The 17,249-nt window shown below is 46.0% G+C and overlaps 1 protein-coding gene across 1 annotated transcript in view; it reads right to left on the bottom strand.

Annotated features, from left to right (window-relative positions):
* Positions 1 to 2,673: 2,673 nt before the first annotated feature.
* Positions 2,674 to 17,249, bottom strand: part of LOC126088410 (uncharacterized) — a 198,409-nt gene continuing 183,833 nt past the window's right edge. The window contains exon 7 of the mRNA XM_049906549.1: positions 2,674 to 3,846. Coding sequence (XP_049762506.1) covers positions 2,674 to 3,846 — 1,173 coding nt within the window. The remainder of the gene's footprint in view (positions 3,847 to 17,249) is intronic.

The following is a 17,249-nucleotide window of genomic DNA, read 5'->3' as shown; positions in this document are numbered from 1 at the left end:
TAGATGTTTTCTTTGAACCTTTGAGCAATTTTATCGTCTGAATTGGGAGGTCGGTAGAAGGATCCAATTATTGTTTTATTCCGGTTGGCAATAACGACCTCTGCCCATACTGGTAAGTACGAACAGCCACATACACGCCACCACCAATGGTGATCAGCCTATCCTTTCGAAACAGGCTCACAAAAATTTTGGCTTAGATTATTTCCGGCTTTATTCAGCTTTCAGTGCCTATACCGATTTGACCATCAGTGCTTTCTATTTACGCTTGGAGCCTTGGTACTTTCCCATCACAGCTACGACAATTTGGAAGCCTTACACCGATGGTTCTTTCGTCTAAGTTTTTCGTGTGTTCGCCCTGCACCCTTTGTGAGAAACCCTCTGTTTTCCCGAGACCCTCTAACCTAAAAACCGTCCAGTCCACGCCACACAGGCACTGCTACTCGTGTAGCCGCCTCCTGCGTATAGTGGACCCCTGACATTCAGTGGACCCCCAAAACCCAACCACCATATGGTGCAAGTCGAGCAATCTGCAGCCTACACGATCGCAAAACCGTCTTAGCCACTGAGATCCTTCTCTTCGCTCTGTACCAGATGACCGCAATAGGTCCCGTCGACTATGCTGAAAATGGTCAGCTCTGCTTTCCTCTAGCGAGCAAGACTGGCAGCCTTTACCACTTTTCTTAGCCGTTCGAAACCAGAGAGAATCTCTCCTAATCCAGACTGACCCAAACCATTGGTACCGACGTGAGCAACGATCTGCAGTTGGCTGCACCCTGTGCTCTTCATGGCATCCCGGTAGGACCTGTTCCACGTCTGGAGTGACTCCATCCGGTATGCACACGGAGTACACCACGGTATTCTTCCGATTCTTATCAGCGATGTCCTTATGGGGCCTAACGTTGGAGCTCCCAACTACCAATAATCCCACCTTCTGTGATTGCCCGGATCTTGCAGGCTGAGATGTTTCCTCTGAGACAGAACAGGCGTCAGAATGTGGATCAGCGACCGTCACAGACAGCACCTGGAACCTGTTTGTCAGTCTTACCGGGGAGGCCTTACGTGCGGCCACCAGTAAGTCTTTCGGCACCTGCTATGCCCTAGGGCGACCTACTGGACTACAGGTGAGGTGTCAACCTTAGTGCGAGCAGTAACTGGGCTGGCCACCGGTGAGGACCGATCTGAGGACTGACGTGCTGGACGTCCGTTGGATCCCCACGGCCAACCCACAACCGTTGTGCCCATCAACTGCAGCTTCAAGCTGTGTAACCGAAGCCCTCACAGCCTGAAGCTGAGAGCGAAGTGTCACTAACTCTACTCGCATCCGCACGTGACTATCACATTCTCTATACATACTAAAGACCCACATAATCCGACTATCGCCACGTGCTGTGGAACTCTACTGTAGACCCTGACGGAAACGAAGGAACTGTGTCTAATAAATTGATTAATATGCAGAGATGCAAAAAAAACTACCGATGCACTCAGGTGAAACTATACAGGGTGTCCCAAAAATAATGACCCTATTTTAAATAACATTTTTTAGAAAGAAGGGCTTAACACCAACAAATTTTATACTAAATTACTCAAATTACAAAAGTTTATAAAAATCCATCAAAAGTTCAATGTCTCCTCCATTAGCTGCACGGACGACATCTAGCCGATAGCCGAATACATCCCAAACTGAGCGTGAGGTGTTTCACTGAAGCTACAGCAGCTGATATTCTGGGTTTTAGTTCAGTGTTACGAAGTAATGGAGGAACAAACATTGTTTAACGTATCCCCACAGGAAGAGATCACTTTGTGTGAAGTCTGGGGATCTAGGAGGCCAGGAGTGTAAAGCCTCATCTCGCTGTCCTGTACGCCCTATGTAACGTTGAGGCACGCTGGCATGGAGGAAACTGCGCACGTTGTGCCAGTGCAGTGGTGCTCAATCTTCCTGATCGATGACATTGTCAGAGTCAAGTTGTGGGTATAATCAGTTCCGTAGCATTTCAAGATATGGCTTTAGTGTTACGGTTTCTTCCTCAAAAAGGTAGGGTCCATAAACCTTGCTTTGCGAAACAGCACTAAAAATTCACTGCTTTTTCGTAGAAAAAGCAGTACGAGTCGCCTCTTTCTCGTCGTCTCAGACCATATCCGTTCATTTCCTTCGCCGTCATTTAAACACATCAAAAAATTAATGATTTTTATTGTTGTAAATTACAAGTGACATTATTAACTCAAACATACAAAGTAAGCAGAAGCGACCAGTACAAAAGTATAAATAATAATATTAATACATAGAAATGAAAAAATATGAAGTCAGACTACGATTTTCATAATGTGGGGCAACTTATGACATACAATCAAAATCATGTATTAATAAAACTGTAGTGCTTGGTTTACAAAAGCAGCTTTCAAAGTGAGCAGAAGTATTAATTCACAAGGAACAAAACCTGGCTAAAAACGATGATGAACAAAGAAACCGCAGCACAGAATTGATGTGAACTTATACCTAGGGTAAAAATGGAACTAATCATACAGTAGCCCAATATAACATTTGAGTACACTGCAATAATCGAACATTTCACAATTATTTTAAAACAATTCGTTGATTTACACAGTTACAACAAAAGAATACTTCGTATTTTCGTGTTTCAGTATGATATTCACTAAGTATGCTATTTTTATCTATCACACGGCGTTTTTACATCTTCCACAAAATATGTAATTTGTCTTCAGTATCTCTGTATCATTTAAAAGTTCCTCAATGTGATCTTTATACTTCTTATAAATACTACAAACAAAATGCATGAAGACATTTGTCATTTGTATACCGTTTATCATATTGAAACTGCGTTTATCTACAAAGTTGTGTCTCGGATTTTCAAGATGTAGAGCTTCATCATATGTATCGCACATTTCCTGAACAATAATATTCGCATGGTGCCAAATAAGGCGCCACCATTTCCTGTATTTATTGTCTCTCTTCGAGCACACCAAAACAGTGAGTTCATCCACAACTGTCAGCATAAACATTACCTCATCTCTGCCTATGGTTATCCCTTTTACTTCCTGCTGCACCTGTGAAACCAGTATATTCACTGCCTCTGCTGCATCACTGTCCTGAGACGTGTTTGGTCCAGACGAGCTCACAGTGTTGGTGCTGAGCAGTGTGTCAAGACGACTTCTGAAAATGGCTTCGGATACTTTGCCCTGGAATGCTTGTTCGGCCAGTGAGAGGAGATTCCTCCTCTTGTCTTTTCTCACCTCACACAGCTGCATTGGATGTACTTCTGCACCACCGTTCACGACAATGTTTCCATTTTCAGAAAAAATGGCTTTGTTGCCACCGAAGTCTTTCCTCGTTCTCACAGTGCCAGCAAAGAAATCTTCCTTGTTATCAATGCTGCGGAAGCCCTTAATAACTTTTGCATTACTGCCCACCGCATTGTCAGCAGTAGCTGCTGCGTTCCTCGCAGATTTCTTGAACTGTTTCGTGTGTCTGTTGCTTCTCAGACTGTTCTCGAAATTCTCCGTTACTCCATTCTGAATTTCATTAATCACCTGCGAAACTGTGTGGTTACTTATTGTTGCGTGAGCCAGAAACAGCACCGAAGCACTGAACTGTAACACATCTAGAGCTGTTGGCTCCCTCTCCGTGACGCATTCGTCAGTGCTGGAGGTACCGATAGCAGCACCTGTGGCTGCAGCGGCAGCTGACGTCACAGTAAGGGCTTTGCGAGTTACTTCGGCCATTCTACTTAACACCTGGCCCTTGCTCGCCAGAACTCCTGCTCGGATCGTGGCTGCTCCGGCTGCTACGCCGACCACGCTGCCCGTCACCGACATCCAGGATTTTAACGCCTGTTAATCAGAAAACGAGATCAAAGTTTGTCAACTGCAAATTTAAAGCGCACATTAAGTTCAGAACAGACAATCTTAAGCTCCCCCCCCCCTCTGTAATTATCTCGTTGTCCATGGCACGAAGTTGGGCAGTCAACCAACCGTAGAAAGCAAGTCACCTAGTAATTGATGTAAAAATTTAAAATGTAAAGAAAACCTCATAAAGAAGTTGTTTGACAACTTCACTGAGGGAGGGAGGGAGGGAGATACATATATATATGGGGGACACGTAGTTTTAACATTACATATTAATCATTGCAATCATTTTAAATTGAAGGACTTGCAGTGCCACGTAATTGCAAAGGTGAATCGTTCGACATAAATTACTTTGTGGAACATTCGGTTGCCACGATCCATGAAACATTTAAGTAATTTATTCTACCCTCACCTCATGTATACAGTAAGTATTTATTACTGCATTTTGAACATTGTTCACCAACTTAAGTCCCTTTCACTTAGAGCAAGTTGTTGTTTTGTTTTGCTTGCTTTAGGGCACAAAAAACAACTGGGCCCATACGCGCCCAAGTCAAAACTATAGGACACGAAGACAGAAGAGTTAAAAACGACTATGTCAGTCCGAACTGACGTAAGAGAAGACAGCTAAAAACAAGCACGTGGAGAAAGGGCCAAAAAACACAGCATACAAAAACGGAGGCCCAAAACTAAAAAATTATATGGCCTTTGCCATATTGCTTTGGCGGACAGAAAGTAAAACGAGGTTAACAGCCTGTGTATAATTCGCAAAACGGGCAGTATCTCAGACGGCAAACCTAAGCGGGAACGTAAATGGTTAAAAAATGTGCATTCCAGCAGGAAGTGGCGGTAGTTAAAACTTGGGCGCCATGTGTACAATTTCGTGAGGTAGAATCTCTTATAGAATTACAATGGCTAGGAAGGCAGTGCCAATACGCAGCACGACGGGACGTCCGAGAGGAGGTTGTCAAAGCCGCTGGCAGAGGCGTAATAAGCCAGAGCTTACTCCCGTGAAGGAAGGACCATTGGTGATGCCTCCTGAGAGAGCAACAAAATACTTCAGAGGGAATATAGGATCCAGTGGGGTGAGGTACAAGGGCTGCAGCCTTGGCAGCAGCCTCAGCAGCCACGTTTCCTGGCAGACTGACAACCAGGAGCCCACTGAAACATCACACTGGTTCCACCAGGAGTGAGCAAGTGACAGTTTTGCTGGACCCACTGCACTAAGGGATGGGCGGTGTACAGCGCACAGACTTTGAAGAGCGTGGAGTGAGTCTGAGCAGAGGACACTATTGAAAAGGCAGTGTCGATAGATGTACTCTGTGGCCTGATACAAGGCGAAGAGCTCGGCTGTAAACACTGAGCAGTGTGGCGGAAGCCAATATAGAAAGACACGGGTGCCAATGATGATGGCACACCCGACCGAACAGCCGGGTTCATCAGTGTATACGGAGGTACTATCGCGAAGTTCCATGCTAAGGTCGTGAAACTTAAGGCCATAGAGCGAAGATGAAATAGTGTCCTTAGCAAACGAATGAAGGGGGAGGTTAACATGGGCCACTTCACGAAACCAAGGTTGAGAAGGCTTCACACCCACTGGGAAAGTTGCAGGAAGTGTGAAGTTAAGCCGCCATAGCAAGTGCCGAAAGCGGATTCCAGATGGTAATAGAGAAGAGGGACGCGACCCGTACTGCCCATCAAAGAAAACATGGAGGCATAGGATAGGTGGCCACGCATGGCAGACAAACAGCATGCATACCTGCTGAGGAGAAAGTCACAGTGATAGGACAGTGGTAGTTCAGCAGCTTCAGCATATCGACACTCAACCAGGATAGTGTAAAAGGCGCCAGTGGATAAACGGATGCCATAATAGTGGATACTATTGAGAAGGCGTAAGAGGGATGGACGTGAGATACATAAACGAAACACCCGGAGGTTTGTTTCGAATAGACAAAGGACCGGTACAAGTAAAGGAGGGTGGTTAGATCGGCACCCCAGGGAGTACCATTGAGGACACGAAGGACTTCAAGAATCACGTACAGTAGGTTGCCATGTAAGACACACTAGATGACCAAGAGTTTTTCCTATCGAGCATGAGCCCCAGGAATTTTGTACTTTCGACAAACTGAAGAGCGACTGGCCCAAGATGTAAAGATGGTGGAAGAAACTATTTGCGCCTCCAGAAATTCATACAGACGATTGTCAGTGAAGAAACGAAAGCCATTAAAGATGGTGGAAGAAACTATTTGCGCCTCCAGAAATTCATACAGACGATTGTCAGTGAAGAAACGAAAGCCATTGTCGATGCTCCAGAAGTAAAGACCATCAAGACATCGCTGAAGACGCCACTCATTGAGACAGGTCAATAAAGAACTGCAACAGACGGGTAGATAGTTAACGGAAAGGGAGCCGGAGGAGCCCGGCAGGAGACAGGCCATTATAGGGTTAATGGCGATAGCAAAGAGGTTGACGCTCGGCATAGACCGCTGAAGCACACCTTTTTCCTGGATAAAGGCGTCCGGAAAGGCAAAAAACACATGCACCTTCAAAACTCTGTCTTCTAAAAATTCCTAAACCCTTTCATGAGCCTTGGGAAACATGCTTCCCACTACAATTAACTCGCTCCTAGTCCCGTGGGATTCACAGTTCCCATCTATGTACGGTGCTACCACCTAGTGAACAGTATAGGATACTACTTCCAATAGGAAGTTCCCCGTTTTTGCTGTACCTTCACGCAGAGGCTTTGTTTAGCTGAGTGTTGCTCTGTAGAGCAGACTTTCAGTGTTGTTTGCGTGACATTTTGTGATTTTTTCCTCAAAGCTATAGTAAGAGGTAAATACAGTACTTTTGATTTACCCAAATTTAAGAAGGAAAACGTAAAATTGGAACGAGAAGAATTCCAGTTTGAAACGAAAGGAGCCATTTCTCCAGTAAAATGGATGGACAACCGTCCAGTCACTTTCCTGTCCTCAATTCATGACCCATGAGAAACAGGCACAGTGAAAAGGAGAAACAAGGATGGTACTAGTACAGAGATTTCTTGTCCTGAAGGTGTGGCAGAATACAACAAAATATTGGGTGGTGTCGATAAGTTTGATCAATTACGAGAAAGGTATGCTATTGGCAGACGTTCTGTAAAATGGGGGCACAGAATATTTTATTTCCTGGTGGACGTTGCTGCAGTGAACAGTTTTATCCTGTGGAAAATAAGTAAAAGAGGAAGTGGACAGCATGATCAGCTCACATACAGGATCCATCTAGCCAGACAATTGATCGCTGGCTTATCCCAAAAAGGCATGGACAAAAACCTGTCTTTCTGGCAAAAACGGGTGAAGTACCTGAAGATTTTCGTCATGTGGCTGCAGGGGAGTATCAACCCATTTTAGGAGAAACCTACTGGAGGTGCCATCATTGTGGTACCAAAGCTGCGGAAAGGAGCACTTGCTGTGTTTGTATATATTGTCAAATACCACTTCGCATAGACCCATGTTTCAGAAAATAATATGGCAAGTAATTGTGAACAATCATTTTAACAAGACAAGTACATTCATCAAATAAATATGACATATTGAAAAAGTTGTTTTTGTCATTTAACTCAAAGGAAGGGCAGTGGGAAGAATACTTCCCACCTTGTTGTGTGACCTCAGTTTCACAGTTCGAGCAAATTTGATATTCCGTATGATAAATATGCCTATCTATTAACTACTATCTGCTTTCCATTCATTAAAAAGTGCTCAATAATTTTGAACACGAAAGTGTTAAGAGAACAGGGCAGGCGGCCACGGAATCTCCACCTGTAAAGCATACTGAGGATACCAGTTCTCCACAGGAGTCTTAGGCCTTCTTCAGATCTAAAAACACGGTGACAGCGATTTCCGCAGAAAGCCATTCATGACGTTGGTGGACAATGTAACGAGATGGTTAACTGCAGAACACCACACTCTAAATCTACACTGTGCATTCGTCAGCAAATTTTGAGACTCAAGGAACCATACCACCCGGGCATGAAACATGTTCCATCACCTCGCAAACGCAGCTGGTGGGACATGGGTCGGTAGCTAGAAGGAAGGTTTTTGTCCTTACCAGCTTAGTTATTGGGTATGACGGTTGCTTCACGGCAGCGTCCGGGAAACGTACCCTCTGTTCAGATGCAGTTGTGCATGTTAAGGAGACAGTGCTTACCCTCAAGAGAAAGGTGCTGTAACATCTGAATGTGGATGGTGTCTGACTGGGGGGTGGAGGATCTGGATGAACTGAGAGCGCCCTCATAGTAAAGGCGGAATTGTAGCACTCTCGATTCGGGGAAGAGAAGGGTAACACCCGAGCCGCCTCCACTCGTTTCAGATGGAGGAAGGTAGTGTGACACTGGGAAGAGCTCGAAACTTCCGCAAAATGGCTGCCCAAGGTACTGGAGACAGCAACACGATGACATCGTCAGTTACTGTCAGGTAGGAAATTGGGGAATGGATCTTGGTCCCAGATAGCTGTCAGGTATCGGCCCACACGACAGAGGAAGGGGCGGAATTGTTAAAAGAGCTAGTGAATGAAGTCAGCTACTCCAAAGAACCCAACGACACTTTGCACTAATCTGCTTATAATGAATGCAGTTTGCCATCTCAGGATGAGCGTTTAAAACGCGGAGAGCACATCTCCATGAGCGAATTGTGTCGCAGCATGCCGCAGTCCACCGAGGGACTGGGACACGACGTGGTAGGAAGGAAGAGCGAGGACTGGAACGTTCTGCAGCAGCAATGATAACGTTTGTGAGATATTCCACCTGGCCATTACAACTGGGGATATCTTGTTCTTCGAAGGTCGCCAGGTAGGTGTGAAGTTGCCAGTCAGCCTTAGGAAGCTGCCATTTTGGTGTGTACGCAGATGGGGTAAGATTCAGCAAACTGATAGCACACGGGAAATGGCCGCTCGAGTAGTAGTCAGAAAGAACGGACCACTTAAGTCAATGGGCAAACTGGGCAGGGCAGAAGGATAGATCCAAATAGGAATAGGTGTGCGAGGAGTCAGAAAGGGAAGTGAGTGTCCCAGTATTATGGCAATAGAGGTTACATTGGTTAAGATGGTCAGCCAAGAGGGCACCTCTCAGATAGGAGCTGGGAGAACCCCAGAGGGCATGATGTGCATTAAAGGCACCGAGTAGCAAAAATGGGGGAGGTACCTGCCCAGTTACTTGAGGGAAATCAGCCCTGGTAACAAATGACGGGACGTAAATGGTACAGAGGGGAAAAAAGGTGGGGGAAGGACAACGCGAACGCCAACAGATGAAAGAGGATTAGTCAGATGGGTTGACTATGAATGTCATCCTGGATGAACAGCATTACGCCCTACGAGATGGAATGCTGACCTCTGAGGGAAGGTCAAAATGAACCAGTAAAAAATGTGGAAGCTCAAAGCGGTCGTGAGGACGCTATTTCGTTTCCGGAAGGCAGAATGGGGATGGTTCAATACTAAAAGCAGCCATATATCGTGTTTGTGGGACCGAAGGCCATGAGAGTTCGATTGGAGGAGAGTCATGATGTAGAGATGTAAGGGTGTCACCTTGGCGGTTGCTAAGTGACAGCCTGTGGAGAGTCGCTACTAAAGGGTACAGAAGCAGAAGGATCCTGCTCCATGGGGTCCACAGAAGCATGGGCGTCCTTGTGCAGTCGGTCTGTGCAGTCCAACGCTGAAAAACGGTTGGCGGTGCGCACCAGCGTCACGGAGACCGCCAGGCTACGGTATCACATGGCGACACACTAAGAGCATCTTCTAGTCTGCGGTGGAGAAGGATATTTGCCTTTGATGGACTTCTTCGAGTCTCTCCGGTTAGAGTAAGATTCGGGTGGTGTTTGGTACTCCTCATGGGAGTACTCCTCGAGTCGTTTCCAGCCTACTGGTTGTGTATCTGGCGGCTTCGCCCCTTTTGTTTGATGGGGTGTTGCACAGCTGGACGGGGACATGGTGATGCTACCTTGACACCGGGCGATTTCAGAACCTCAGTGCTGAATTGGGGGTCTCATGACCGCGTGGTCACGTCCTTCATAGAGCGAGGGTAACAAAAACAGAACTATAGGTGCCAGACGGGAGAACGCAGGGTTTGCGACTAGCCAGTAACTTGCGGGCGACTGGGTAAGGCACTTTTTCTTTTACCCAGATCTCTTGGACAGCCCACTCACCAAGGTATACGGGACAATCCCGAGAGGGGGCCGCATGGCCGCCCTTTTAGTTGATACAGCAGGGACGAAGTGGCAGACAATTGCCCTCGTGCACATCCCTACCACAGGTTGCACATTTTGCTATGTGCCAACTAGCGTTGTTGAAATGCTGACACTGGTAGCAGAGCATAGGGTTCAGAATGTACCACCTGACCCTGTGATAATTTCATAGTCTGCTTTTATCTAGGACGGAAGAACCACTCTACGAAAGGTGAGGAAAGTACTGATGGGCATTAAGGAGGAATCTCCCTTTTCCATTAAACGGTGGATGGCAGTGACCCTGATCAGAGAGGTAGGATTGGATTTCGGCCTCGGTTAGACCGTCGAGCAGCCTAGTGTACATAACACCATGGCAAGAATTCGAAGTTCTATACGCCTCGACACAAACAAGGAAGTCATGGTGAAATGAGGCAGCAAGCAGTAGTTTTACTTGCTAATCAGAAGTAGTCTCCAAAAGCAAAGTGCCTTTCCGTAAACGACAGCAGGATTTCACAGGGCCGGCAATTGCATCAACACCTTTCCCAATAATAAACGGATTTACCATTGTGAAGGACTGACCATCTTCAGTACATGAGAGCACGAGGAGCCGTGGTGCAGCAGGAAAGGTCTTTCAGTCATTAGCCTCATTACGTTTACGTTTTGTAGTCGTTGACTGAACATGAGTGACTCATTGCGAGAAAACCCCATGAATGCCAGCATCTCCGATGGCGCACTCGTTGCAACTGGGGGGGGGGGGGGGGCTTGACAAGAGGGGGAGGGGGGTGCACCCGCATTAGGTAATTGCTCACTCCACAGTTCACACCTGCCGAACATGTGGCAGAGGGACCAATCGGCAATTTGAGAAGCTTGCAGCTCAGGCAATCACCCCTCTTTGGGGATGGCCTGTACCAGCGTTTGTTTAAGCTGACGTCGAAACATTTCATTAAAAAAGGCGTTTGCGGTGCAAACACTTCTAAGCAGGCGTCTCGGTCAGGCTGCGTAGTTTTACACCGTAATGTAGGCCTGCGTTACGAGAATAAAGCTTTATCTCCCCTTGAACCAACTTACGACATATATGAAGGTTCACCTACGAATTTTGTATAAGGAAGTAAGAAAGACTAGAATCTAACGAATCACAAAGGGCTTAGGAAAAGTATTCCAGATTCGTGCATCCTCCCAGATTTATGTGAGCTGAAACAGAGAAATCAAGTGTTCGTTCGTCAAAAATGAAGATGCCTTGTACGCTGCAGAAAGCAAATCTGTATTAAGTATTTAAGTGTTAGAAGGAAGATGTGACCTATCTTTTCCTGTACGTGGCTGTGTGCGTCTTGGAGGTAACATACATGCTGTGGGGCAAATGTCTGTCTACACTGCTCTAAACAACGATGGGCGTAGCCCAACGGCTGCGGGAAACGGGGCTGAGGATGTCTTAATCCTCCAGACGTTGAAGCTCCTGCCATAACTTGTCACGGAGGGAGAAAGGAACCGAGCGAGCCTTACTTAATTAAACAGTGTATTAAAAATAGTTTGGGGACCAGTTGTAGACCGCAAAATAATCTTTTTAACGAAACTTCTTTTCATGCTGAACGTGAACGCGTAATCACAGTGTTACCAGCTACGTGCATTACACGCAGTCGACTTATTTGATATTGCAGTGGGATTTCGCACGTAAATGGAATAATTTACTAACGATGATTTGGTAACCACCGAAATCGTGTAACACTTGTCTAGCAGGAAAGTAACTTTACCCTTCATTTTGTAATGGGTTCTGCCTGTTGACCATGGACTGAAAGGCACATTTGCAATCGCTGTTCGAAAGAATGAACAGACGTGAGTGGATGATATGGTAGAGCATGCACCGGCGATTCTATGACACATTGTCTCGTCGTACATTGGGCTACGTCATAGTCTGCATGTGAGTGCTCCCCGAAGAAAGAAATGAAAAGGAGTTAAATCAGGGGACCTCGCAGGACATTGGCAACACAACATCCTATCCAACCACAGCAAAATTCTCATTCAGCATTTGCCTTGCAACGCGGGACGAGTGAGCTGGACAGTCCTAATGTGGCAGCCACATACACTTCTGGAACAACCGGCGGGATGTCCGTCAAAATGTGCGTACTGATGTCCAATTAGAACGCCTGAGATGAAGTAACGTCGCAAAATGTAATTTTCTAAAATGCCGCACCATACCCTTACGCCGCACAGCCGTTGATGTAGCACCTGATGAAGCCAGTGTGTATTTTAGGCTGCCCAGTAGTGCATATTAGGCAAACTTACGCTGGTGTTGTTAGTAAACGTTACTTCGTCGGTGAAGAGCGCACATTGGAGAAACGTGGGGTTGTCTTAGTTGCTGAAGGGCAAACCAACAAAATTCTATACATTCGAAATCACAGTTGTGGAGTGCCTGATGTAGTGCAAGAGGATAGGGATGGGAATTCTGTCTGCATCTACATCTACATCCATACTCCGCAAGCCACCTGACGGTGTGTGGCGGAGGGTACCTTCCGTACCTCTATCGGTTCTCCCTTCTATTCCAGTCTCGTATTGTTCGTGGAAAGAAAGATTGTCGGTATGCCTCTGTGTGGGCTCTAATCTCTCTGATTTTATCCTCATGGTCTCTTCGCGAGATATACGTAGGAGGGAGCAATATACTGCTTGACTCTTCGGTGAAGGTATGTTCTCGAAACTTCAATAAAAGCCCGTACCGAGCTACTGAGCGTCTCTCCTGCAGAGTCTTCCACTGGAGTTTATCATCTCCGTAACGCTTTCGCGATTACTAAATGATCCTGTAACGAAGCGCGCTGCTCTCCGTTGGATCTTCTCTAACTCTTCTATCAACCCTATCTGGTACGGATCCCACACTGCTGAGCAGTATTCAAGCAGTGGGCGAACAAGTGTACTGTAACCTACTTCCTTTGTTTTCGGATTGCATTTCCTTAGGATTCTTCCAATGAATCTCAGTCTGGCATCTGCTTTACCGACGATCAACATTATATGATCATTCCATTTTAAATCACTCCTAATGCGTACTCCCAGATAATTTATGGTATTAACTGCATCCAGTTGCTGACCTGCTATTTTGCAGCTAAATGATAAAGGATCTATCTTTCTGTATATTCGCAGCACATTACACTTGTCTACATTGAGATTCAATTGCCATTCCTTGCACCATGCGTCAATTCGCTGCAGATCCTCCTGCATTTCAGTACAATTTTCCATTGTTACAACCTCTCGATACACCACAGCATCATCTGCAAAAAGCCTCAGTGAACTTCCGATGTCATCCACCAGGTCATTTATGTATATTGTGAATAGCAACGGTCCTATGACACTCCCCTGCGGCACACCTGAAATCACTCTTACTTCGGAAGACTTCTCTCCATTGAGAATGACATGCTGCGTCCTGTTATCCAGGAACTCCTCAATCCAATCACACAATTGGTCTGATAGTCCATATGCTCTTACTTTGTTCATTAAACGACTGTGGGGAACTGTATCGAACGCACGATGCGATTGACACTCTTCTGGCTGACCACACGTTTCTTGGCAATGTGTCTCGTATTGCCGTTCGGATTCATTAGCGTCGCAGCCAGAACAGCTTCTTCCTATTCCGTCAGTTGCAGTCTTCTTTCTTTTACTCTTTTTGACGTGCGAGCAGCCTGTCCGCACTAACGTCGTAGCAATTCGTGCAATTGCCTGACGCGTCGGACATTGGCGATCCAGATAGCTCTATGCAGCCGACTGTTTTTACGGCGCTTCTTTTACATTCGCCATATAGATGTAGTATATATATGCAACTTGTTTGTGTGCATGTCTGCATGCAACGAATGTCTGAACAGACATGAGCGTCTGCAGTGCAGACAAGTGAACCGGCAAGTATGTCGACATTCTGACACAGCGTAGCTCGAGAGCTCCGCCGATTCCAGCCACCGTGCTCTCAAATTCTGGGACATATCTCGAGTTTTTTCACGGCACCTTTCAACGTCAACGTTAACGGATGCTGTATCACCGTAATTGTCTTCTCAAGAACTATCGAATGCAGCTATAAAAAGTATACGGTTCCAAAAGAGTTTCTTCTGTGTTTCCGTTGGTATCAGCGCTGAAAACATTACCCACACAAAAAATACATGCTCCTAGACGTTCTAACATTTACCGAAAACCGCGTTTCGGTATGTGTAACCGTTCACGGAATGAAAGGGGGCGTTACGCCTTACGTGACTCATCGTGTCTATGATTTAATGTAATTTTCGAGTTCCATGCCCTCAGGGTGGAAGAAATCTAAACGAGGAGCCGAATTTTGCTTACTGACAGCTCCCAGAGGTACCCCAGAATGCAATTTACATCCAATTCCAGTAAACATTTATTAACTGCAAAGCATTGCTGTGTTCACTGGAAGTGGATACGGCCAAAGCAGAGAACATATGGAAGAAACCCTTAGAAAAATTTTTAAAACAAGATTTAAGATCGAATGTATATGGGTTGCATAAAAAATAGCAATACTGGTACAATTCGTGCCACACTTCATTGACAGGCGTTCATCGTATTACATTTGTGTAATCACTTCGCATCTGTATTATCTTCCCGAACGCGGGTGGCAGGCAACGTACAGCTCTGTCGGTGTGTCGCAAGGACCGCCCAACAGCAAGAATGACGACCTCTCACGTTGGGTACTGCATAAAACGACCGAGGTGCAACAGTGCTATCGACATGAATATGCAGAGGAACTGCTCAGTCAATACCACAAGAATGATGAATTGCAGAGGAACTGCTCAATCGCAAGCGCAAGTAGGATGAAGACTATTGTGGTAGAATCGTCGCCATGAACGAAACCTGGACTTGGATTGGCGCTTTAATCGTTACTCGTACGGCCAATGAATGGTAGCGCCCTGGTTCTCTCTTGCAGAACGTCTGCCATGGACCACCACCTAACAGTGACTTATTGCGGCTTACGGTACCTATCGGCTAATTCTGGATCACGTTGTACCACAGAGGCAGTCAGTCACTGCAGCCTACTATTGCATTTTCTTGCGGCATCACCTTCGTCCCGAACTGAGAAGAAAGTAATGGAACCTTCTGGCACTGAATCCCATCATCGTAACAATTTCACGATGCTACACAGCGAATCCTGTACAGGAGCTCTCGCGTACGTGGTGCTGGGAGGTACTGGAACAACCACTGTTTCACTAGATACGCGTGTGTGATTACGGCCTGTTCTCCAAACTGAAGGAACCTCGTCGTGGCACGCCATAGCACAATAAGGACATCTCTGTCCCATTGCGGTCCCCGAGAGATTGACGAAGAGGGACGCGCTGACTGTGTAAGACGCCTTCCATCTGCATGAGGAAGGTGATCGAGATGCGATGCAATTACATCGAGGGCATGTAATACAGTGAACTTCTGTGTGAGTTTCCATATGAATTATAATTGCTGCTATGGATTTTATCGAATCCATGTCATTCATTTTGCAGTGGGGCGTGCGGTGATATTAAACTTCCTGGCAGAGCCTCAACTCTAACCTGGAACCACCGAAAGGTGAAGGGTAACAGAGTCGAGACCCGATTTGGGTTGGATTGTTTGGGGGAAGGGACCAAACAGCGAAGTCCTCAGTCTCATCGGATTAGGACCGGGAAGGAAGTCGGCCGTGCCATTTCAAAGGAACCATCCCAACATTTGCCTGGAGTGATTAGAGAATTCACGGAAAACCTGAATCAGGATGGCCAGACGCGAGATTGAACTGTCGTCCTCCCGAATGCGAGTTTAGTGTGAGAACCACTGCACCACCTCGCAGACCCGATTTGGAAGACACAATCTGTCAGGAAATATTGTTTGTTGGTATTTTGCTGGAGTGTAGTCTTGAATGTGAGTGAAACGGGCACAGTTAACAGTTCAGACAGTAAGAGACGAGGAGCTATTGATGTGTGTTGCTGTGGTGGCTGCTGAAGATTAGATGGACAGATCGAGTAACTAATGCCAAGACGCTAAACCGAACTGGGGAAACAGTATGGAACAAACCCGACACAATGAAAGACCGGTTGACTGGACGCAACCTGGGGCATAATTAAGGATATGTTAATTTGATGCTGGAAAGAAGTCTCAGGGTAACAGCTTCGGAGGGGGATCAAGACGTGACTACAGTAAGTAGATTTAACTGGATGGAGGTAGTTGCTGTTATGAATACCGGTTAAAAAGAAGAGCTGCATTAGGTTAGCAAGAAGAGCTGCATCACGAGATATATCACAGCTAGCCACTATAAAGCGTATAGCGTGTAGTACTTAAGACCATCACTTGGCTTTCTACTATCTGTTTAACTTTCAGAGGATTTGAGGGAGGGGGGGGGTTGTGACCTAGTGCCGAACATAAGTACGGTAACAACAATTCCTGAACTTTTTTTCCGGCTATCTGTCATGTGCCTCGTTTGATGCGGCCCACCACGAATTCCTCTCTTGTACCAACCTCTTCGTCTCAGAGTAGCACTTGCGACCTACGACCTCAACAGATGTATCATCTTGTCCCTTCCCTTTTTCAGTGAGTTCCACATGTTCCATTCCTCTGATTCTGCGCAGAACCTCCTCATTCCTTACCGTATCAGTCCACCTAATTTTCAACATACGCCTGTAGTACGACATCTCAAATGCTTCGGTTCTCTTCTCTTCACAGACAATATTTCACTAACATACAATGCTTTATGCCAGTCTTACATTCTCAGAAATTTCTTCTTCAAATGAAGGCCTATGTTTGATTAGTAAATTTCTTCAGGCCAGGAATACTATTTTTGGCAGTGCTAGTCTGTTATTCGTATCATCCTTACCCCCTCCGTCAATGGTTATTTCACTGCCTAGGTCAGAATGAAATTTTCACTCTGCAGCGGAGTGTGCGCTGATATTTCCTTTCGGATTAAAACTGTGTGCCGGACCGAGACTAACTCAGTACCTTTGCCATTCATTCATGGGCAAGTGCTCTTGCAACTGAGCTACCCAAGCACGACTCACGACCCGTCCTCACTGAGTTAATTCCACCAGTACCTCGACTCCTACCTTCCAAACTTTGCAGAAGCTCTCCTGCATACCTTGCATAAGTTTCATATCAGCGCACACTCCGCTGCAGAGTGAAAATTTCATTTTGGAAACATCCCCTACGCTGTGGCTAAGCCATGTCTCCGCAGTATCCTTTCTTCCAGGACTGCTAGTTCTGCAAGGTATG

The sequence above is a fragment of the Schistocerca cancellata genome, chromosome 6 (genome assembly GCF_023864275.1).
Source record: "Schistocerca cancellata isolate TAMUIC-IGC-003103 chromosome 6, iqSchCanc2.1, whole genome shotgun sequence".
Taxonomy (NCBI): domain Eukaryota; kingdom Metazoa; phylum Arthropoda; class Insecta; order Orthoptera; family Acrididae; genus Schistocerca; species Schistocerca cancellata.
The sequence above is the reverse complement of the archived record's forward strand: the minus strand, read 5'-3'. Positions and strand labels throughout refer to the sequence as shown.